The 21847-nt window shown below is 39.2% G+C and overlaps 6 protein-coding genes across 6 annotated transcripts; 3 read left to right on the plus strand and 3 right to left on the minus strand.

Annotated features, from left to right (window-relative positions):
- Positions 1-3343: 3343 nt before the first annotated feature.
- On the minus strand, positions 3344-4047 carry LOC118241921 (hemoglobin subunit beta-2-like). Its single transcript, XM_035529462.1, has 3 exons — positions 3953-4047; positions 3602-3824; positions 3344-3472 (listed from the first exon to the last, which is right to left on the minus strand). Exons 1-3 carry the CDS (start codon positions 4042-4044, stop codon positions 3344-3346), a joined length of 444 nt encoding a protein of 147 aa, XP_035385355.1. The 5' UTR covers positions 4045-4047.
- Positions 4048-6260: 2213 nt separating this feature from the next.
- On the minus strand, positions 6261-7065 carry LOC118241918 (hemoglobin subunit beta-like). The gene is made up of 3 exons (XM_035529445.1): positions 6971-7065; positions 6658-6880; positions 6261-6389 (listed from the first exon to the last, which is right to left on the minus strand). The coding sequence occupies exons 1-3, from the start codon at positions 7057-7059 to the stop codon at positions 6261-6263; spliced, it is 441 nt and encodes a 146-aa protein (XP_035385338.1). The 5' UTR covers positions 7060-7065.
- Positions 7066-8838: 1773 nt separating this feature from the next.
- LOC118241858 (hemoglobin embryonic subunit alpha-like) lies at positions 8839-9510 on the plus strand. The gene is made up of 3 exons (XM_035529195.1): positions 8839-8933; positions 9072-9279; positions 9382-9510. The coding sequence occupies exons 1-3, from the start codon at positions 8839-8841 to the stop codon at positions 9508-9510; spliced, it is 432 nt and encodes a 143-aa protein (XP_035385088.1).
- Positions 9511-10719: 1209 nt separating this feature from the next.
- LOC118241860 (hemoglobin embryonic subunit alpha-like) lies at positions 10720-11391 on the plus strand. The gene is made up of 3 exons (XM_035529196.1): positions 10720-10814; positions 10953-11158; positions 11261-11391. Exons 1-3 carry the CDS (start codon positions 10720-10722, stop codon positions 11389-11391), a joined length of 432 nt encoding a protein of 143 aa, XP_035385089.1.
- Positions 11392-19419: 8028 nt separating this feature from the next.
- Positions 19420-20097, minus strand: LOC113569983 (hemoglobin subunit beta-2-like). The gene is made up of 3 exons (XM_026998173.2): positions 20006-20097; positions 19708-19930; positions 19420-19620 (listed from the first exon to the last, which is right to left on the minus strand). Exons 1-3 carry the CDS (start codon positions 20095-20097, stop codon positions 19489-19491), a joined length of 447 nt encoding a protein of 148 aa, XP_026853974.2. The 3' UTR covers positions 19420-19488.
- A 652-nt stretch (positions 20098-20749) lies between these two features.
- LOC118241905 (hemoglobin subunit alpha-like) lies at positions 20750-21622 on the plus strand. Its single transcript, XM_035529418.1, has 3 exons — positions 20750-20874; positions 21126-21333; positions 21493-21622. Exons 1-3 carry the CDS (start codon positions 20780-20782, stop codon positions 21619-21621), a joined length of 432 nt encoding a protein of 143 aa, XP_035385311.1. The 5' UTR covers positions 20750-20779; the 3' UTR covers position 21622.
- The last annotated feature ends 225 nt before the right edge of the window (positions 21623-21847 follow it).

Here is a 21847-nt window from a genome sequence, read left to right on the forward strand (position 1 = left end):
TAGCTTCAAAGCCAGCATCTGGTCACCACCAGGGAACTGGATGACCCGAGGCTCTATGCGTGAGCCGACCACAGAGTCGTCTCTGGTTTCCACCATTGACAGGCCCTGTGTCAGGTTCGCCACAAGACCAACAGGACCATTTCGTTCTGGCAAAATTCCCTCTCGTACTAAGCAGGCCTCTAAGACTTCCTTGATTTCCCATTTCGTGGCTGAATGGCTCACTACAACAGCAAAGAAATCTGCTAGTAGTAATAGGTCTGCCTTTCTACACAGGTCAAACTGCTCTAGGGTAGGACAAAGAGTAAAACAAGACAAATCAAAACTCACCAGCCTAACAAAAATGCTCCCAACACACTCTGACAAACCTCAAACTGCACACAACACACACAGCCACCCAACGCACAAGAGAAAACCACCAACCAGCACAGAAAAAACACCAAAATAAAAGGGGCAAGGAAAAAACAGAACAAAGGACAAGCCCCCAATTATGTTACGACCCTATCTAGACCAACACTTAGGAATGTTAAATGGGTGCTCTGGCTGCTATGCCACAGAACTGGCTCTTTGGCCCGGTGGTCAGAGTTCACATTTACCTCCTGTCAGTCCTGGGTAGGGTGGCTGCATTTAGCCTTCATTACAGTTACATATAGAGGTTATATTATTATTATTATTATTATTATTACTTATGAATAATGCAACTATATGCATGGATTTTTCTACGATTATGTAACTTTCTGTGCTTTTAAGTAAATGTTACATATTTAAGCCCCTTACAATATCCCTGAATAAACTGCCACAGTAAATCTAAAATCACAAGTTCATACAACTTATTTATTTACCATCAACTCAAAAATATTTATATGGAATTAGCTCGGTTATTTTAGCAAATTAAGTCCAAATTAAGTGCAATGCATATAATAGTTTAAAGCAAGTTCTTCAGATTCTTCACGTTTTTGAAATGTGAAGCCACTTATTATCACTCAAATAAATAATATTATACACATCAACTTCCACATCTGCAGTTAATCATATTCAGAGCAATTGGGAGCAATCCGTCTTGCATATAAGTCATTTTATATGATAGCTGCGGGACTTACTGACAGATTGGCGAGTTTATATAGTTTCCTTAAAAATGGATACCTTGAAACAAATTGTATTATTTTTCTTAATATTTGAGGAAATACTGGAGTCTTTTCAACAGATTCTCAGACTAGCGAATGACATGAATATTCTCTGCTCTCTTGACAATGTAACGATCCGAGTGTCGCAGGGCGCGGAGCAGGACGCACAGACTCCCTCCACTTTGACAGACGTTTATTAACATACAACGCATACGACGATGGCACTCACATAACATAAATACACATGAATAACATGAATACACATCTAACTAGCACAAACAACGTGAAGGTTAACAACGGCAACATAAACAATGACCAACAATGAGGCACACACCAACAGGGCTTTAAATGCATACAGACACACAACACTAAACCGTGTGCAGGTTTGCGCTACCAAGGAGGGCGTGGTTACAAACCAGTCAACGTGAATTCCACTGCACGCTGCGTGCCGTACCACGTGACCAGTGGCTAGGGGAGCGTTCCGTGACAAACAATAATTAAGAGCAAAACATAACGATCACTGCTCTGTAACAAATAATAAAGATATTTAATGACAAACCTACCATTACACAACTAGCTAGCTGTTTACATATACATGAACTAGATTGCTAGTCACTAAACTGATGTGCTTAGGTAATGAGACCTGCGCTATGCTAATAATAAAATTGGGATTCGTAACATTAATGACCTCTGGGATCCATAGTACGAAGTAGACCAAACCACTGCCAATGTTTGGAGGGGGGGCAACGCAAGCCTTCAAACCCAAAAACGATTTTTTTGCGTCTACAATTAGCATAAGTTCTTTCAATGAAATTCGCATATCTAAATATTTATAGAAAGAAAAAAAAAACCAATACCAAGCAAAGTGGAAGCCCTCTATGTTGGAAGACTACTGCTGGACACTTTCTGAATGAGGGTGGTTTCCTCAAGTTGGAGGGTCAGTAGGTTGGGCGGACTGTCACCACAATAATCGTTTTCTTATCTTCTGTTTTTTCTGGACACCAGGCACAGCATGTTCAAAGCAGTTAAACATAGATATTACAGGAGGGGCCATTTGTTTTTCACATAGTAGATCCAAAGACATCCTAATGTCTTTGGTAATAATATGTGCAAAATAATATGTGCAAAAGAATACACAGAGGAATTGCTTTAATAAGTTCCCACATCTATAGCTGTACATAATAGGCTTCCATACATTTTTCATTCAATCCATCACTTCTGTCTAAAATCCACTCTTGTAATCCACCAGTCATGATGTAGTAAATATATGTGTGTGTGTATATATATATAAACCTTGGGGTAGACATTTCCAGGTTGTTCAAATCCCGAGTTATCTTAAATGAGAGGCTACATCAAATAGACGTTAAGCAACGGAACTGTCCAGTGCTGAACTACAAAGCATCTCACAGTGTCCCCTCCGTACCTAGGCTGGTGTTCCTGTAAGGCAACCAGGGACTGGCAGCGCTAGTTTGGTGTCTGCAGCCTATGCTAAATGTGAACAAACCGACACGTCTTTTCCGCTTCCCTTTCACACTAATACATGGAATCCGGAGTAACGATTAAAAAATGTGATTAAGTGTGTGCCCCTTAGTGTTGCTTCAGCGTTGAAGAGAGCTGCTTTAGAATAACTGTCATTTCTGTTTTGTGGCTATATCTGTTATAAAACAATATTAATAAAAATGTAACTGAAATGACTGCTTTGTGAGTACAATGTAAATGGCCAATTCACGTGGAAACTATTAACTCTTTAATACATAACTGATAGCACAACAATAAATCATCGATAAACCGGTAGGCTGTCTGGATTCTTTAGAGATTAACTTTTAACAAGCCAATTGCACAGAAATACTATTTTGAGCACGATTTATAAAAACAGTCAGTTTCTTTAAATGGAGAGTTGAATAGCAAACCAGTTCACTGGACTAGTTTGTTCTATTTATTCTATTTCTAGGTAGTAAACCTGGTCACTGGTTTGTTCGATTTGTAGATATCAAATATTTGCTCTGTTTTAAAAAGTGTTATCGTTTACCATGTCCGCGCATCAGCATTTGCATAGCACAAATTAAATCCACACTGCATCGCACACACGAACTACCGCAAGTCATCGTTGAGTACTGATTAGATGTTTATTTGCTTTCTATTATCAAATATAGGTTCGATTATAAAACGGAAAACTTAGTGGTACAAATGTTCATTTCTGTCCGACAAAGCGCACTGGGCGTCTACTGGTACTGCTTCCTGAGGGCAGCCATTACGACAGCCAGGAACTTCTGGAAAGCTGCCTGGACATCAGGGGTGAAGCTAACTCCCATTTTGGCGGCAACGACGATGGAGATGCAGTCACCCAACAGCTGTGTGGAAACAAAAAGGATTAAAAAATGAACAGAAGTGAATTTACAGAACTAATGATCAGAACATATAAACATTATGTGGCTATGCTATCCAAAAGGAAAAAAATTGATGAAATAAATCCAACGCACCCTGAAGTTGTCGGGATCCACGTGCAGTTTCTCGGAGTGCAGGACACTCAGTTCAGTGTAGGCGGCCTTGATGTTGTCCATGTTCTTCACGGCTCTCTCCAGACCGCGCAGTACAACTGCTCCGTGGGCGGCAACACTGGGGTTTCCCATGATGGCAGCGGCATTGTACAAGTTTCCAAATTTAGCGAAATACCTCTGGGTCCAGGGGTACACGACAAGACATCTGAGTGGCGAACAAACAAAAAATAAACGCATGCGAATTAGTTTCACAGTTAAGACGAAAATAATTGATTTCCCCAACAATCATACATAGTTATTGAAGTTACATATAAGCCTTTATTTGCATTCTACCTTGTCAGTGCATTATGACCCGCGGAATCGTAGTCAATCTTGGAGAAGATGTCCTGGATGGTAGCGCGCTCGAAATCTGTCCACTCAACCATGTTGCTGACGTTAGAGGCTTCTAAATATAATTTTGAGAAGGAACCCTGTAAATGCAGAGTCCTGGCCGCCTGCTTATATATGCGCTCTCCACCCCTCCGCTAGGATGGACTAGTCACGAAGGACTTTAATCAGATATGTTAATCTTCGCTTGAAATTTTGTGATGGTTCTTGGTAACCTACACACATGCAAAATTATTAACGGAAACTAATGCGAGAGGGTTTCATGTATATACTTCGCTCAATATCCGTGGGTAATGTCACTTGGAGGATTTTGACTTTTGCCGCATCTTTTTGTCCGTACGCAGTATAATCTCCCGTGTTAATGCCTGGTACTTGTTTCTACTTTATTTACACTCTATAGTGACAGTGAACAATGTACGAGTTAATACAACGGGTTTATTTTTGACTCAATTTATAGAAATAGTTAGAAGCCGAGATGCATCATTTTACAAATTTGCCGCTATATCCTCAGCTGTTCAAACTAAGAAATGTTGGCTAATATGACTTCCACGCCTTATTATAAGCTTTCATATAAGTTGTTTTGTGAACGTGTACCTCTTCGCAGTAATGGTGAATTCACAAACATTGCCATAGCTTACTTCGCTTTGAGTCTAAAATATTTTTAATAATACACTGATTCTATAACTACCACATCAACAATAATTAAGCATAGAGGATCACGTTTTTTTGAGAGGTCCATACTGTTGAAATGCGACTTGCTTCACATGAAGAGATTAACCACATATGTGCATGCCAGGCACTTCTGGTTCCAATCTTTTCGTTTCTCTTTACTTCAACGTTCCCTTGTTTTTACAGTACTGTCCTTAAACTCTATTCAGTACTTCAAAAATCTTACTCCTTCAACTTTGAAACATGGAACTCAAAATTAAGTAGGCCAACGTGATCGATGTTAGACGTATTGCTTTTGTTTACTCAGTTATTTCACTTTAATTTTATTTTTATACCCACTAAAACCCACTAAAACTAGATCTTCTCAGTCTACATTTTCCTTGGGTTTTGTTGTTAACCGTCTCTTTTTGGAGTTTATTCCAAGTAGTTTATGACAACTAGTTTACACATGAGATAGCCTACCACTCTGAATTTATTTTTGACTCTTTCTGAGTCTTTGACTTTCTCGATGCCTCTATCCGTACGCAACATTTTTATAGTGTACAGGTAGCAAATACACTAAAAACAATCATTTTAAAAGTAAGGGCATTGTCAAATCCTCTTAATTAACTTACAAACCGCACATTCGTGGTCAATAGCCGACGTCTCACAGAGAGCCTGACTAAACATGCTATACTAAGGTGGAAATGGTAGTTACGTACGCTCTAATTTAGCAGCTACATTTAATTGCATCACAACCAGACGCCCAGCTAGCAGCTACGAGCTGCTCTGAGGTCAGTCGAGAAGTAATTGTGTCGCTGCAAGTTTTTAGTTAGGATGCTACGATGCAAGTTTTTAGCAGAGTACCTTGGGTCGTATATTTTCACTCAGTTTCATAAGTGGAGATACGTGAGGAAAAACCCTACAGAGCCAGATTTCAGTGTTATCATATTTCGGTCTTGAAAAAGCGTTTCAGTCAAAGTAAATTTACAAAAATATAAGAATTTAGAGGGCGTAAAGAACTAGTTTGTGATTTTGATGGTGTAAACTTTTCAACAATAGGCATATTACTAATAAATATCACATCATTAACATTTAGTGTAAATTGTAGTAATTGTATCTCTGTGGAACTTGGAACTGTAAGGAAAAGTGCTATCGAGATGCTATTATGTTAGCATAAACGTAGGTTTGCGTTTTCGTAATAGTTAGAAATCTTAGGTGCTTTAAAGACAACTCTCAGTTCACATTACATATACTCCCATAAAAAGAAGCCGAATAATATTATATAACTGAGTTGACTTGGTTTGTTTAAAGTTAAAATCTGTATGAAAGGATAAATGAAAGTTATGGTTACCATACAACATGCAATCTGTGAGCCTGGTCAGATATTGTCTCGATTGGCAATTAAAAACAAGAATATTTAATAACGATTCCTTGCAAAAAAAGGAAAAAAAAGAAAAGAAAAAGAAAACAGGCAGACGCCCCATTTGTGAATTGATGAATACATTTTTATTCGATGTAACAAATTGTCTACTATTCATTGGGTATTACTTATTACCCTTGCAAATGCTTCTCTTTCACATCAGAGTAGAGATGTGTGTTTCCTTTAGTGGTACTGCTTTGCCAGCGCGGCGATGACGACCGCGACAAACTTCTGCCACGCGGCTTGGATGTCCGCAGTGAAAGCGCGACCAAGATGGGCAGCCACGACGATGGTAAAACAATCACCGAGGAGCTTTGAATGTGAAAATAAGAAGCACGTAAGCCCTGGCAGCTTTAATCAGCATTTATAAGCTTCTAATTGCTGTGCTTCTAACAACTAAACAACAAAAACTAAATGTCAGTTACTCTTGTTCTTCTCTAATATTAGGCCAGTTGAAATCAAAACGCTGAACCTTTTTCCTTTTTCTCTACATATAATTTTGTATTCGACCAATTAAACTGGACAAAACCCATCTGACCTGATATTAGGCAAAAATCAAGCAAAAGGATCGAAGACGTACCCGGAAGTTGTCTGGATCCACGTGAAGTTTCTCAGAGTGCAACACACTCAGCGGCGCGTAGGTGGCCTTGATATTATCCATGTTTTTCACGGCCAGACCAAGACCTTTCAGCACGACCTCACCGTGAGCTGCCACCTTCTTATTGCTCTTAATGGCCGCAGCGTCACTAAGGCTTCCGAAGCTACTGAAATACCTCTGAGTCCAAGGATACACAATAAGGCATCTGGGAAATAGATAAAAATATAATCGGTGAAACGGTATTCTAGCAATAGTAAATAACTTTTGTGGACCGAATTATTTATTCTAAACCTACCTTATTAAAGCTTTCTGCCCGGCCGCTGGCTTCAGTTTTCCCCAGATGTCCTGGATGGCCTTGCGTTCCGCGTCTGTCCACGCAACCATATTGATTATTTCAAGAGTTGCCACTTTGATAATGTGAGATCACCGATCAGAGTTATTTATATAAATCACTCCACCCAGTCACTGGCGTGAAATCCAACGAATCATTGAACCTTTCAAAATTATCAAACGACATTCATGCCGTTCAAAAATCTCCTTCTGCTCTTCGCTCTTATCAGCGCCAAAACATGAGCGCCATGACCTAACAGCCTTGGATGGAAAAATACAGAGAACGTACGTGGTTACTCTGCCCTGCGTTGTCCATGGGCTTTTCAGTTACACACTTAAAATACTCATTTGAAGCTAAATCTGAATTTGTAATGGATTTAGTAATGATTTGGTCATTATTTTTAAAATGCAGACAAACAAATAAACAAACACGCTTAGCTCAAACTTACCGCCTTCACTACTATTCAAATTCAAAACAAAAATAAAATAATCTAAAATAAATTAGAACAGTAAACATTGGAGAAATGGCACTATTTATTTCATACAGCTCTGTTTATTAAATGCACTAAATGCATTTCGTAGCGCACTTTTGCAGAAGCGGGCGATTTGCATCATGGAGATATGTGAGTAGAAGGAGTTATCACGTCCTAGCAGTGCTAAGGCGATGGCTTTAAAATAATGATTTGACCTGAGCGCGCTCCGGTGGCTTGCTTGGAGCTTGGCACAATAATTGCTTTGCTATTTCCTCAGTCAAAAGCTTCCAGAGATACTAAGTCAATGTATTTTGCAATGAACTGATTCTAAACTTTGTTGCCGCATGCCGTCATATGCTTCTGCGGGTTTAATCCAAGTTTTGTGTAGGTTGTTCGATCTCACTTCAGTTGTGTTTTACCAAGAAAGAATAATTCATCAAAATAATTAGTAGAGCGCACCAATAAGTCACAATTACTCTTGTGTCAGAAATTCAACTTTATCAATTAGAAAAACAAAAGTGTCTTAATTGTAGATATCTTTTAAAATGTATTTGTAAATGTATTTTAGTGCTATGAATTAATACAATAACCATGCGGAGAGTATATTGTAAAACGCCAATAGACGCTGAGGAGACTTAACAAGACTGTAATCAAGATTCTTGCGAGGTCGTGCCCATCGACAATAACTTTTGATAACTAACAATAAACATTCAAACACCCAGGCTTTCTTGGGAAGGTTTATCCTGATATGTTTAATTACCAAGTGAAATATAGCCTACTTGCCACCCGTTAATAAAAGCAAATCACTGTGTCCTGATTTCAGTGCCCAGTCTGCTATAAAAGTGATATAAAAATAAAATTACTGAACAAACGAAAGAAAAATAGCATGCGTGTAAAACAAAACAACTAAAACTAAAAATTAAAGATACATTTTCAATATTCTCAAAAAGGAAAACGGAAACAAAGCAAAATTTAGATCTGCATGTTAGCAAATATTTGCTCCCTTTGTATGCCAACATTGTCTTAGTAAAAAAAAGTGACACTTGATCTTCTGTAACCCCAGTAAGTAAATGCATAAAAAGAATGAATAAATACATGCAAATAACTGCTAGATCACTTTCATGACGTTTCTTAATTTCATCTTACCTGATTGTGTTAAATATTTTTGAGAAAGAGCATAGCTGGAACCTTATCTCTTGCAAGCACGCAAATTAAGTTTTATCTTTCATCTCTGGGATGCGTCCAAGCGGGCTCGTGGACGAGGTGGGTCCGGGGTGTGTCGGCTTCGGTTCGTCGTATAAAAGGGCTATTCACCTATCTGTCAGTTTACAGAATTCCTCTTCAGATCTATTCTTGAACCATGAGTCTTACTGCCAAGGACAAGGAGGTCGTCAAAGGCTTCTGGGCCAAGATCGCCCCGAAAATAGAGGACATCGGTGAAGATGCTCTGTCTAGGTAGATTGTTCAATTCACAAATCTCTATTTATTATTTATTTATTACTTGCTTAGATAGCTCTTTAGAACTGAATACTAACTCTAAGCAACATGTCCACGCAGTGCTGAGTACTCACTTCCTACATTATGTCCACGCAGGATGCTGGTTGGCTACCCCCAGACCAAGACCTACTTCTCCCACTGGAAGGACTTGAGCCCCGGCTCTGCCGAAGTGAGGAAGCACGGAAAGGTCGTGTTGTCTGGCGTGGGCGAAGCTGTAAAAACTATCGATGACCTGACCAATGGGCTGCTCAGACTCAGCGAGCTGCACGCTTTCCAGCTGCGCGTGGACCCAGCCAACTTCAAGGCAAGTTACGATCATTTTTTTTGTTGTTGTTGTTGTACAAGGACATTATCCTCATTATCCCTATAATGTTGTAATTGTACTCTTGTGTTTTGTTTTTTGCAGATCCTGTCCCACTGTTTGCTTGTGGTTCTGGCCATCAAATTCCCCGATGACTTCACTCCTGAGGTCCACGTGTCTATGGACAAGTTCCTCGGTGCTGTGGCCCTCGCGCTCTCTGAGAAATACAGATGAACAGTCGACCACCAGACAGACGCGAACACGCGTAGTGTGTCTTATTACAATCAGACAGACGAGAACACGCGTAGCGTGTTTTACAATCAGATAGACGCGAACACGCGTAGTGTGTCTTATTACAATCAGATAGACGCGAACACGCGTAGCGTGTGTTATTACGTTCAGATAGACGGTAACACTCGTAGTGTGTCTTAAGATCAATTAAATGACTTCGAATGATGTAATGATGTAATGTTGTTCGATCTCACTTCAGTTGTGTTTTACCAAGAAAGAATAATTCATCAAAAATAATTAGTAGAGCGCACCAATAAGTCACAATTACTCTTGTGTCAGACATTCAACTTTATCAATTAGAAAAACAAAAGTGTCGTAATTGTAGATATCTTTTAAAATGTATTTGTAAATGTATTTTAGTGCTATGAATTAATACAATAACCATGCGGAGAGTATATTGTAAAACGCCAATAGACGCTGAGGAGACTTAACAAGACTGTAATCAAGATTCTTGCGAGGTCGTGCCCATCGACAATAACTTTTGATAACTAACAATAAACATTCAAACACCCAGGCTTTCTTGGGAAGGTTTATCCTGATATGTTTAATTACCAAGTGAAATATAGCCTACTTGCCACCCGTTAATAAAAGCAAATCACTGTGTCCTGATTTCAGTGCCCAGTCTGCTATAAAAGTGATATAAAAATAAAATTACTGAACAAACGAAAGAAAAATAGCATGCGTGTAAAACAAAACAACTAAAACTAAAAATTAAAGATACATTTTCAATATTCTCAAAAAGGAAAACGGAAACAAAGCAAAATTTAGATCTGCATGTTAGCAAATATTTGCTCCCTTTGTATGCCAACATTGTCTTAGTAAAAAAAAGTGACACTTGATCTTCTGTAACCCCAGTAAGTAAATGCATAAAAAGAATGAATAAATACATGCAAATAACTGCTAGATCACTTTCATGACGTTTCTTAATTTCATCTTACCTGATTGTGTTAAATATTTTTGAGAAAGAGCATAGCTGGAACCTTATCTCTTGCAAGCACGCAAATTAAGTTTTATCTTTCATCTCTGGGATGCGTCCAAGCGGGCTCGTGGACGAGGTGGGTCCGGGGTGTGTCGGCTTCGGTTCGTCGTATAAAAGGGCTATTCACCTATCTGTCAGTTTACAGAATTCCTCTTCAGATCTATTCTTGAACCATGAGTCTTACTGCCAAGGACAAGGAGGTCGTCAAAGGCTTCTGGGCCAAGATCGCCCCGAAAATAGAGGACATCGGTGAACATGCTCTGTCTAGGTAGGTTGTTCAATTCACAAATCTCTATTTATTATTTATTTATTACTTGCTTAGATAGCTCTTTAGAACTGAATACTAACTCTAAGCAACATGTCCACGCAGTGCTGAGTACTCACTTCCTACATTATGTCCACGCAGGATGCTGGTTGGCTACCCCCAGACCAAGACCTACTTCTCCCACTGGAAGGACTTGAGCCCCGGCTCTGCCGAAGTGAGGAAGCACGGAAAGATCGTGTTGTCTGGCGTGGGCGAAGCTGTAAAAACTATCGATGACCTGACCAATGGGCTGCTCAGACTCAGCGAGCTGCACGCTTTCCAGCTGCGCGTGGACCCAGCCAACTTCAAGGCATGTTACGATCATTTTTTTTGTTGTTGTTGTTGTACAAGGACATTATCCTCATTATCCCTATAATGTTGTAATTGTACTCTTGTGTTTTGTTTTTTGCAAATCCTGTCCCACTGTTTGCTTGTGGTTCTGGCCATCAAATTCCCCGATGACTTCACTCCTGAGGTCCACGTGTCTATGGACAAGTTCCTCGGTGCTGTGGCCCTCGCGCTCTCTGAGAAATACAGATGAACAGTCGACCACCAGACAGACGCGAACACGCGTAGTGTGTCTTATTACAATGAGACAGACGCGAACACGCGTAGCGTGTGTTATTACGTTCAGACAGACGCGAACACGCGTAGCGTGTGTTATTACAATCAGATAGACGCGAACACTCGTAGTGTGTCTTATTACAATCAGACAGACGCGAACACGCGTAGCGTCTTATTACAATCAGACAGACGCGAACACGCGTAGTGTATCTTATTACAAGTAAAGGAAGATTTTGAATGAACTAAAATGTCTGTCTTGTTATTGTAAATGGTACATTTAAAAGTGTCTTATGGTTTTGTATTTTAAGAGTCTTGGAAGACTTGAAGTCGTGTGAAGAGAGAAGAGAGAAGAGAGAAACAAAATACAGTGATAAACATATAGATTTTATTTCTTAACTTGCGGTCTTCATCCGACCCAGCCAGTCATACTGAAATCTGTCACCACCGAATTCTATGAAAGTGGACTATATATTAACTTTCTCTTAAACTGTTTACCTACACTATTTAATTAAAAGTTTTGCAGTAAGGAAACATAAACAATCGACTGCACACCCATTTACAGTCAATAGAATGTGAGAACCCACTGTAAATTCATAATAAATGAGTTAGACACCATTCAAAATGTTTTCCAGTATTGCATCATCTTCTCATATTCATTTGCACAAAAAGGCATTTATAGCTTGGATCAGCAAAGAGTGAGCAGCACACAGCTGTCAGAAATCACAACACCTGAAACATTTTCACTGGTGTTTAACTCATTTATTATGACAGTACAATGGGCTCCCATATTCTTAAGAAATGGTGACCTGTGTCTCTACAGTCACAGAAATTCAGTGTTCACAGATCTCATTGTAACACCAGGTTTCCCAAAAGCATCATCTCGTCTTTCTCTTTTTCTTTCTCTTTTTCTCAAGACAATCTTAACACTACGATGTTTTAGATAAATGGGTCAAGAAACAAAACACCCTGGTTAGAAAATCGGTCATTGGTATACAGGGAAGCCTTTGTAAGACAATGTGACGTTAAGCTGACGAAGGCTGCTTAAGAGCTTGGCCGGTGATGGAACCGAAACAAGAGAGGGGCGTTAGTACTCAGCAGGAAACATCGAGGACGTGCAGGTCTAGAGGGTCCCATATCCTCCTATAACCCAGAAGAGAAAGTTTGAGAATTTCAGGAATTTCAACATAAAATAAGTTTATTGGATGATGAAAACATGTCACAGTGATTTTTGCTTTCAAAAACATTTTAAAATCATTTTTTATGGAATGTCCATTATAGTGAACAGGACATTGTTGATGTGATTTTTTTTCATGTTCTGTCCTTATATACATCTTTTTTGTCTCTTCTCTTTTTTATCTCTTCTCTCCATTGGACGATTGATTCTGCAAATAAGCAATTTTTCTTCAAGAATCTACATGTTGCCAATGTTTACCACAGAGTTCCTGAGGTAACTGACACAGCAAGAATCCACAATCTAATAATGCAAACACTCTTTGAACTGTTTTCCAACCATTATTCTTAAAATTTCACTTCAGGTCTAATGTGTGCCCTGTTCTTTACTTTGCATCTCAGAACTTGCACTTTTGCCAGTCTTGAGGAAAACTAAAGAGCAAGAGGTAGACAAGAAGATTTGTTTGACAGGAAATCCACTGAAGGAACAGGAAGAAGCTCCTGGAGCATCACCTGGGAACAAGCAATAGAAAGCTTCCATCATTAGTACACAAAGATGCTTGCCCCCAGTGCTACTCATGTTGCTCCTGAAGCCTGAAGACTGAAACAACCTTGGGGTACGGCCATTTAGTGAAATAGTTCATGACTTCTACCCCAGCAGAACCTTGTACTGCCACTCAGCACTCACTCTCTATATAATGTGATTGACCCCAAGAACAGCTAGGAAGGGCCAGGAATGGTTCTTACATAATGTAATGTCAATTCTTCAAACCCTCTTACTCTGTCAACTTTTAAACATGGAACACAAAAAACCCCAAAGAAACAATAAAGTTGAAGTTTAAGGTTGAGTCAATGTCATAGGACAGGGCATATAAAATTCACACTGGACAGGAATTGGCAACAACTAACACTGTGGGAAAGGTGGGCACTGAGAGAAAACAGCACACATTTCTTTTCAATACTGTCTTAATACATATCAAGCATTAAACCAAATATTTTTAAGTTAGTCTGCCAACTTAGATTATATGATGCATCTTCAACCCAAAAAATACTGTGTGACATTTATAACCTTTTTATTTTGCATATACATGTGGTGGAAAATGTATTTTAAATGTATTTCTCTCTTAAAAGAATCTGCACTGATGCATACAATTCCATAATGTGTCCTTTCTGTGGATTTAGGAATAAATATTTTAGCTAGGAAACTCCTGAACCTCACTTGACTGTGGTTCCACTGTCTGAATTTTATATGCCCTATTATATGGCCTGAATCAATATGAGCTGTCCAAAACCTGGTCCCCTCCTTCTCTTGTTTCCCTCATTGTCCTGGACCCCTCCTTCTTCTGGTCCTTTCCTTGTCCTGGTCCTCTTCTTGTTGTCTAGTTTACAGTTCAGAAAACACACAAAAAAAGGAAAGTTCATAAATATTATTTTTGATGAAGAAGATCACTAGAACTGGAAATGGGAGGAAAGAGATGTCAGTAACAAGGAAAATGTGTTCAGGTAAGAGGCACTGTGAAATTAAGTTTGAAAAATAATTGTTTTGTTTTTTTTTAATTCAGGAAGCTTAAAAACAATTCTACTTCCACTATTTGTTGGTGGTACATATAATGTAGGGATTTATCCTACCATGATGGTTCCTACTCCTCCTTATTTCCATCCTCCTCAGGTTTCTATTGTTTGTGATAAGCACTTAATCACATGGGGAATTCTTCCTGGTGTATTCCTGGATATTGGTCATTTAATCCTGGATAGTGGCTCTGATGGTCAGGGCTGCCCTATAGCAGCATTCTGAAGATGCAGCTACGAATTACTAGTAAAACATTGCTGTTTATGTACATGCTATCTATGAGAGGTGTGTCTGGCTAACAGCTAGCCTGCAGCATACACAGCACTTTTGTTTCAACTGCTGTTGAAGACTGCTGAGGTGTAGACAGAGCATGTTTGTGCCTGTAAGACCTGGGCTGGAGACTGGGTATGGTCACTGCATTCAGCCTTTTCTACTCTAAATAACAGTTGTCTCAAACTACATATTTCTAAGTTGTGCTGGGAAATATATTCGGTTTAGTAGTAAAAGCACATACCAAGGACAAAAACTGAATCTCAGGTTGAACACTTTGTAAATGGACTGATGAGCACCTGGCATGGGACCCTGCTCTCAAGTTGGTGAGATGACGACAGAGCTCTCTGTAGCCCTTGTACACTTGTACACAGTAAATAAATTCTATTAAACCTATTTCTTTTAGTAACAAGTAATTACCTGAGACTGTTAAGCCTGGTGCCACTGGAGTCATTCAGTCATTGGCATCATTCGGGAGAAGGAGGATTTGCGGCCTCAAATCCGACTGGGATGAGTTCAGCCACTGGTATCCTGGTGCATTTTCAAACACTGAAGCTGAACGTCCTGCACAGACTGCTGAAATGGTTGTGGATTTAGATGGCACAACACCTATTTTCACTCAATGTCAGTGGTTCCATTCTCTCTCCTGAGGTGTCATTCATGCTCCTGGGTATCATTTGATCCAGGGTCTTGAGGTTGAAGGAGAGCATTGCCTCCAGTGGCAAAACAACATACCAGAGGATTTTGTTTCTGAGGCATCTGAAAAAGTTCAACCAGCTGCAGGTTCTGGTGATACAGGTCTATAGCTGAATCAGTCCATTTACACACACTGTATAATATTTGAGAGAACTAAATATTTTATAACGTTTTAAAATGAATATATATATATATATATATATATATATATATATATATATATATATATATATATATATATATATATATATATATATATATATATAAAGTGTGTGTGTGTGTGTGTGTGTGTGTGTGTGTGTGTGTGTGTGTGTGTGTGTGTGTGTGTGTGTGTATACATATAATGTGTGTGTTCTTGGTGTCAAGCATATCTTTAAATTATAAATATAAGGGGAAAACCTCCAAACTGCTTCCAACCTTTTAGGAAGAACCCCTTTGGATAAGAAGTACAGGCTGTACTCTAAAACCCTAAAAATGGATTTATTTTGTCCCCTGAAATTAATGACTCAGCTGGTTCACATGTCTTTTGTTGTCTGTCTTTTAAAGCATCTCAGTTGCAGGGGTGCTGATCTCGGATTAGTTCCCATCAGTAAATAAGAAAGTGATCTGATCCCCCATCAACACTTTCTTTAAGAAGCTTTGTGAATAGGGACCAAGTTAATCAATACAATACTCATTATCCCGCACAATCCAGGATTAAGATATGAAAACATACTGTTAAACAACAAACAATTGGCATGATTTATTTAAAACTCTCTTTACTTAAAGGCCATATAACCACACTGAAACCTTTTTATTTCAGATACATTAAGAGAACCAATTCACTGGAAGGTATGATTATGCTTGGAACAGTTGAAGGTAAATGAGGAAGATCAGAAGAATAATTTCAAAGAACAAAAGAGGGAACCCATTCCCTCTGGGCGGCCCAGCTAATACAGTCTGTGCTTTATTACATTATGTTTAGTCCAAGTAGCCACTTCAGTATAGATGCAGCAGTCTCTACTCAGTCTCATCCGGTAGCTATGTTTAGTCAAAGAAGCCACTTTTAGGTTCCAGCATACATTTGATGGCTGTAACACCATAAAATGTATATAGGCCTAATGTATAATGTATATACATGTCTGTTATAAAAAACTGAAATATTCTGTCAGTGTTGACTGAAGCGTATCCTAGGTTCATTCTTTTGATCTGTATAGAACTAAAATAAACGGGGATTACCTGCGCTTTCGATTAAAAGTCGTAGCGCATTTAGTTCTACACTTTACTGTTTTTTTACTGTTCACTGAAATGTGCGATCGTTGTCATTTTTTGGGCAATATAAAACTTAAGTAAACTGGGTTTGCATCCGCTTTCGAGTGAAAGATGCACCTCGCTATCTAAATATAAATATTATAAATTTATAACTAATAATAATACGCTTATTTAATAAGCCTAATTATAAATAATTATTCATTTTTAATTATTAGTAAATTATCGCTTCAAATTCAATATTTACTTTAACTTGCAGACATCATTCTTATTCGTTACAGACTTGTATTAAAAACAGAAATATAAGACACAGTAAAACATAATCTTGCTGTTTAGTACAGGCGGCATACACTAAACTAACATTGCCAATCCACAGTTGCCTTAGGGGGAACACCGGCCTAGATATGGAAGGGACTCTGTGAGATGATTTGCAGTTCAGCACTGGACAGTTCCGTTTCTATATGTTCTTTTGATATAACCTATCATTTAAGATAAATTTGGTATTTGAACAGTAAAATGTCGACCAAACTGTTAACCTTTAAGTAAAGCAAGGAAAGATTTTGTATAGCACTTTTCATACACAGTGGCAGTTCAAAGTGCTTTACTAATATATAGAAGAATAAAGAAGCTTGTTGCATCCCAAGATCAATGACCTTGGGAAGATCCTTGCAAAAACGTTTAAAAATACAATTTATTAAAAAAGTTAAAATTAACTAAAATTAAAGAAATAAAATGAAAAAGTATTTTTATTACCAAGGTCTCTGCTATGTTCCATCAAAATTACATTTACTTCATTCTTTTTTAGTAAAACATTTATTTGTGCTACAGTTTCACAGCAAAATGATGTATCAACGTTAACGTTATATTTTCCAGCAAATCGGAGACGTTAGCTAGTCAGCAGTGGTGGATGTTACAAAAAGTGTCCCATCAACAACAGATTCTTTTGATTTTTGCAATATTTTAGAGCCAGATTTGAGTCCAACAGTTCCCAGATCTCGATTCCTGTACCTGTACAGGTGCTATGTGTGCTACAGGCTTGAAATTCTAGTGAGAATTAAGACTCAAATGAAAACTTTCCTGTTTGCACAAGTCTTTGGCTAGCATATTTTGCTCATGCAATAATATTATCAAGTCATTCTGACCTGTACACATCTTTTTAGTATTATGCTGCCACATAGCAGTAAATAGTCACTTACTACAGCACTCGCTCAGTATTGTCTACCCTCTTCTCTCTGCTTTACCATTTTATTCTTTGTCTCTATCCTTTAGCAAGCTGTTCCTGCCTCCACAACTCAAACTGGGATTATGCACCCTGCCTCAGAATTTTACCCTGATACACCTCCAATCCTTAAACTGAGCAAGATCATAACTATATTACTTATCCTTCTAGCCAACATTCAATGAGATGTACTATGCCTACATATGCATTTGTTTGCCTAGCTACTAATATATGTCCTTCCTCTTCCTGCTTCGCTCTCTTTTCTCTTTATGCTTATGGAATCCCACAGAGACTGAGCCTCCCTGCCCTGTCCCTGGACCAGTCTCTACCACAATGAGGTCATCTGTCTTCCTGCCCACATGTCCCAAGACCAGACTCCACCACAAGGTCATTTGCTACTGCATGTCTGATGAAGGAAACCCTTGACTTTCCCATACTGGCCTTCTACCAGACCTGGTCCTGGACATTTACAGATTATTGCCATGTCACTCTTCAAAATCAGATAATATATCAGTATAATCCCCTGCTGTGATCATTATTCACAGATGCAAAGCTGGTATGTGACAACAGCTGTTGTAAAAAGCAGTATATAAGCAAAGCATAAACCCTCCTGACAACTTGAACCAGTATATTACACTCTTTTGTGTTGGAATTTGATTGCATGGCATATTTCTCTGAACATGGTATTCATCACTTTAAAATAATCACTATGCACAACATTGCATCATAAATTGTCTCTTGTTTCCCCAACACTGCTTTAGTCAGGATTTTGTGTTCACATGTAACACTCGGAGTGTGAACTGGTCCAGGCGGGTGAACTGTGGTAGTGTAGAAGGAAGATGCTGTTTGTTGCGGGTCGCCTGAAAAATATATTAAATAAATACAATGTATACAGTACAAACGAATCATTAAATTAAAATGTTTGTGCAAGCAAAGACGCAAAGTGACAATTGTTCATTTTCATAGTTTAATATGTTTAAACAAAGCGTGTTTTTCTAATTTAGACTTACTTGGAATTTTTTTTGGAAGTCACTTGCTCAGCGTGCATTTAATAACCAAATAGCAGCATACGTGTATGTAAATCCTTGGACGAGAGCGACCTATTTGCCAGATTGATCTTTTCGGCTAGGAAAGATGAAAACGACAAAACCTTGGCTCAACTTACCATCAAATGTATTTGGAGGTTCCTCCAGTTGTAGAGCACCGCCACCACCATAATACATGACTGAGGTTTTACCAGTAATGTTGGCGATTCGTTCATCTGCCACAGACAGGGTTGACGATGCGCATAGATTTGGGAAAGTTATAAATACCAATTGTAAATAAACGTGCACGCGCTCCCTATTGAACTCCTTTGGTATTCATTAACGTAGACAAGTTGCTGTTTACGCAACGTTCGTAGGAAGTATTCGGAAAGGTCAATTTGACTCGTAACTTATTCGCGGTTTGCTCCATTTACGAAGGTTTCATGAATGAGACGCAATGAATAGTGTGTGTGTGAGAGAGACACCTTTAATGCATTCTGATGTAAGATTACTTTAACCGAGGACGTTTAAAGAATGAAACACTTATACACGCAAACCTACAGTTGGCCTTAAGTTGGTTGCGGGAGAGAAGGCGCAAAAAAAAAAAAAAGCCAAACTGAAATACCCAAGGTCTTACGCCAATTACATCGCTTCATAGTTTGCAATTTACTGCTTTCCATTAAACGAAAATGAAACGTACCCAACATACAGCAAAATAAGCGTGTAATTTACTTGTGTGGAGTAGACCTCATGTCTAGTTTAGTTAATTAGGTCGCCATATTGGCGAAATAAAACAGCAAACAGTAATACATTTAAATCGTTTATTCGTTTGCAAGCGTTCGGTCAACCGCTTGAACTGGATTTGCATGGAACTGCCTAACGAGACTGTTCACAGAAAGCAGACACAACAACAGCCAAGAACTTGCTCCAAGCGTCCTGCGCGTCAGCGGTGAAAACGGAGGGTCCCAGTTTCATGGCAACACATATGGTTAAGCTTTCGGTAAGAAGCTGCGGGGGTAAAAACGAAGACAGTCAAGCACCGACAGTCTTCGTTGATATCTGTAAATGCAACAAGCCAAAACTACCGACGCCTACCTTGAAATTGTCGGGATCCACGTGGAATTTGTCAGAGTGCATCTCGCTCAGCGCAGCGTAGGTGCTCTTGATGTCGTCCAGGTTCTTCACGCCTTTCTCCAGAGCACCCATAACAACTTTACCGTGCGTTGCCACTTTGGGGTTCCCCATAATGGCAGCGGGGCTGGATAGGTCACCAAGGGAAGCGAAGTATCTCTGTGTCCACGGGTATACAATCAGAAGCCTGAAAAGAGAGAATCGATTATTCTAAAAGAAGAATTGGGATCCACGAAAATGTTAAAAGCGTTTGAACAGTTACCTGGCCAAAGCCTGAGGTCCGATTTCATCTACACTGAGCTGTTCCCACAGCCCAACAATAGCACTGCGCTCGGCTTCTGTCCATGCAAACATAACCTCGTTTTGGGATCTCTTTCAGTTACCTTCTTGAAGATGTTCAGAAAGAATCTCTTGCAGAACATTAAAAGCGGGTACAATTTATTTACTTGTAATGTCTCCGCCCTTTGCAGAGAGCACGGCTTGATTAATTAATTTCTCGCTGGACGTCAAGCTTACGTGACTCGACGTCTCAGATGGGATTCTGGCCAACACGTTTGCCTTTTTTCTTATTAATCTTAGCAATGTTTTTTGAACATGATTCAAATTTCAACCTTTCTAAATCATATTGAATAGCGCAGCTATGCAGTGTATGCTGTATGCTACGTTTTCCACAGAAATAACACAGATCTAAATGTGGAAATCGACTCTTTATTGACATTCACTGTTTCCTTTACTGTTTGAAATGTACATAATTCTATAATATGATTCTATAATACAAATACAATGGGTGATGACTTTTCTTAGGTACACACACACATAGCAGTATTTAAACTAAAAACATTATAATTGATACGTACTCTGTCAATTAGGCTGGGCGGAGACCAGTTGTAACGTGCGTCAAAGGTGTGGTTTGGATTGAGTGCTTGGGTGGGTGAGCGTCTACTCTTATATAAAAGGTGTCAGAGTATTCGCCTGACCACTACGCTTTTCAGCACACGCTCGGAATCTGACTTGACTAAACGAAGACGTTGTAACGATGAGCCTCACTGCTAGAGACAAGTCTGTGATTAAGTGCCTCTGGGACAAAATTTCCCCCAAGGCCGATGAAATCGGGGCTGAAGCTTTTGGCAGGTAACTGTACTCTGCGCATTCACATGTAAAGCTAAAAATACAAAGGCTAAGCTTAAAACGCAGTAGTCGACTACTAGTCAGGGTGGTATGTTCGGTTTATTTGAGATTATTTCGAAAATTAAACGCTTTTTATTTTTGCCAATTCGTGTGCGCTGGTTATATAATTGATTTGAATGTATTTTCTAGAAGCATATCTGTAGGTCGTCGTTTATATGAAGTAACTTATACCTAATCTGTGCTGCTTCCATCAGAATGCTCACCGTATACCCCCAGACAAAGACTTACTTCGCCAGTTGGTCCGACCTGAGCCCTGGATCCGCTGCTGTGAAGAAGCACGGAAAAACTATCATGGGCGGAATCGCTGAGGCGCTTGCCCACATTGATGACCTTACTGGTGGTTTGGCCTCGCTCAGTGAACTGCACGCTTTGAAGCTGCGGGTGGACCCTGCTAACTTCAAGGTACTCTAAAACGCGTTACTCTGAGGTTTTTCACGTATTGTAATGACCAAATGGAGATTGATCAAACCCTAAATGTTTTTAAAGCTTTGCAGTGTAGATTACAAAATGTCACCGTTGTAGTTTAAAACGAATACTGTGCATTTTCTGTTTTCATTTCAGATTCTTGCGACCAACATCATGCTAGTCTTGGCCTTGTACTTCCCTGTGGATTTCACTCCTGAGGTTCATGTGTCCGTAGATAAATTCTTCCAGAACGTGGCGTGGGCTCTGTCCGAGAAGTACCGCTAAACCGCCCACTGGAGAGGCGTATCCAATTATGTCGTTCTACGCTGACATAACCATGTCTGAATAAAGTCAGTAGGGCACAAACTGATTTTGGTTTCTTCGCGCAAACGAATGATGGGGAAGCCGTACATAAAGGGGTTTGATTCAGTTCAAACTTGTTGGTTATATTTCAATATATTTGCGTTAAGCGCTCCCGGTAATATATTTTTATTAATGGCTTATTTGTTCA

Source organism: Electrophorus electricus, chromosome 8 (assembly GCF_013358815.1).
Source record: "Electrophorus electricus isolate fEleEle1 chromosome 8, fEleEle1.pri, whole genome shotgun sequence".
NCBI classification, from domain to species: Eukaryota; Metazoa; Chordata; class Actinopteri; order Gymnotiformes; family Gymnotidae; genus Electrophorus; species Electrophorus electricus.

What these genes read in the sequence shown, in the direction of transcription:
- LOC118241860 (XM_035529196.1), top strand. Translation starts at nt 10,720, where the DNA reads ATGAGTCTTACTGCCAAGGACAAGGAGGTCGTCAAAGGCTTCTGGGCC. An exon ending in GGTGAACATGCTCTGTCTAG is followed by an intron (nt 10,815 to 10,952) that starts GTAGGTTGTTCA and finishes ATGTCCACGCAG; the next exon opens with GATGCTGGTTGGCTACCCCC. An exon ending in CGTGGACCCAGCCAACTTCA is followed by an intron (nt 11,159 to 11,260) that starts AGGCATGTTACG and finishes TTTGTTTTTTGC; the next exon opens with AAATCCTGTCCCACTGTTTG.
- LOC118241921 (XM_035529462.1), bottom strand. Translation starts at nt 4,044, where the DNA reads ATGGTTGAGTGGACAGATTTCGAGCGCGCTACCATCCAGGACATCTTC. An exon ending in GGTCATAATGCACTGACAAG is followed by an intron (nt 3,825 to 3,952) that starts GTAGAATGCAAA and finishes TTCGCCACTCAG; the next exon opens with ATGTCTTGTCGTGTACCCCT. An exon ending in TGGATCCCGACAACTTCAGG is followed by an intron (nt 3,473 to 3,601) that starts GTGCGTTGGATT and finishes GTTTCCACACAG; the next exon opens with CTGTTGGGTGACTGCATCTC.
- LOC118241858 (XM_035529195.1), top strand. Translation starts at nt 8,839, where the DNA reads ATGAGTCTTACTGCCAAGGACAAGGAGGTCGTCAAAGGCTTCTGGGCC. An exon ending in GGTGAAGATGCTCTGTCTAG is followed by an intron (nt 8,934 to 9,071) that starts GTAGATTGTTCA and finishes ATGTCCACGCAG; the next exon opens with GATGCTGGTTGGCTACCCCC. An exon ending in TGGACCCAGCCAACTTCAAG is followed by an intron (nt 9,280 to 9,381) that starts GCAAGTTACGAT and finishes TGTTTTTTGCAG; the next exon opens with ATCCTGTCCCACTGTTTGCT.
- LOC118241905 (XM_035529418.1), top strand. Translation starts at nt 20,780, where the DNA reads ATGAGCCTCACTGCTAGAGACAAGTCTGTGATTAAGTGCCTCTGGGAC. An exon ending in GGGGCTGAAGCTTTTGGCAG is followed by an intron (nt 20,875 to 21,125) that starts GTAACTGTACTC and finishes TGCTTCCATCAG; the next exon opens with AATGCTCACCGTATACCCCC. An exon ending in TGGACCCTGCTAACTTCAAG is followed by an intron (nt 21,334 to 21,492) that starts GTACTCTAAAAC and finishes TTTTCATTTCAG; the next exon opens with ATTCTTGCGACCAACATCAT.
- LOC118241918 (XM_035529445.1), bottom strand. Translation starts at nt 7,059, where the DNA reads ATGGTTGCGTGGACAGACGCGGAACGCAAGGCCATCCAGGACATCTGG. An exon ending in GGGCAGAAAGCTTTAATAAG is followed by an intron (nt 6,881 to 6,970) that starts GTAGGTTTAGAA and finishes TCTATTTCCCAG; the next exon opens with ATGCCTTATTGTGTATCCTT. An exon ending in TGGATCCAGACAACTTCCGG is followed by an intron (nt 6,390 to 6,657) that starts GTACGTCTTCGA and finishes TCACATTCAAAG; the next exon opens with CTCCTCGGTGATTGTTTTAC.
- LOC113569983 (XM_026998173.2), bottom strand. Translation starts at nt 20,097, where the DNA reads ATGTTTGCATGGACAGAAGCCGAGCGCAGTGCTATTGTTGGGCTGTGG. An exon ending in GGACCTCAGGCTTTGGCCAG is followed by an intron (nt 19,931 to 20,005) that starts GTAACTGTTCAA and finishes CTCTCTTTTCAG; the next exon opens with GCTTCTGATTGTATACCCGT. An exon ending in TGGATCCCGACAATTTCAAG is followed by an intron (nt 19,621 to 19,707) that starts GTAGGCGTCGGT and finishes TTACCCCCGCAG; the next exon opens with CTTCTTACCGAAAGCTTAAC.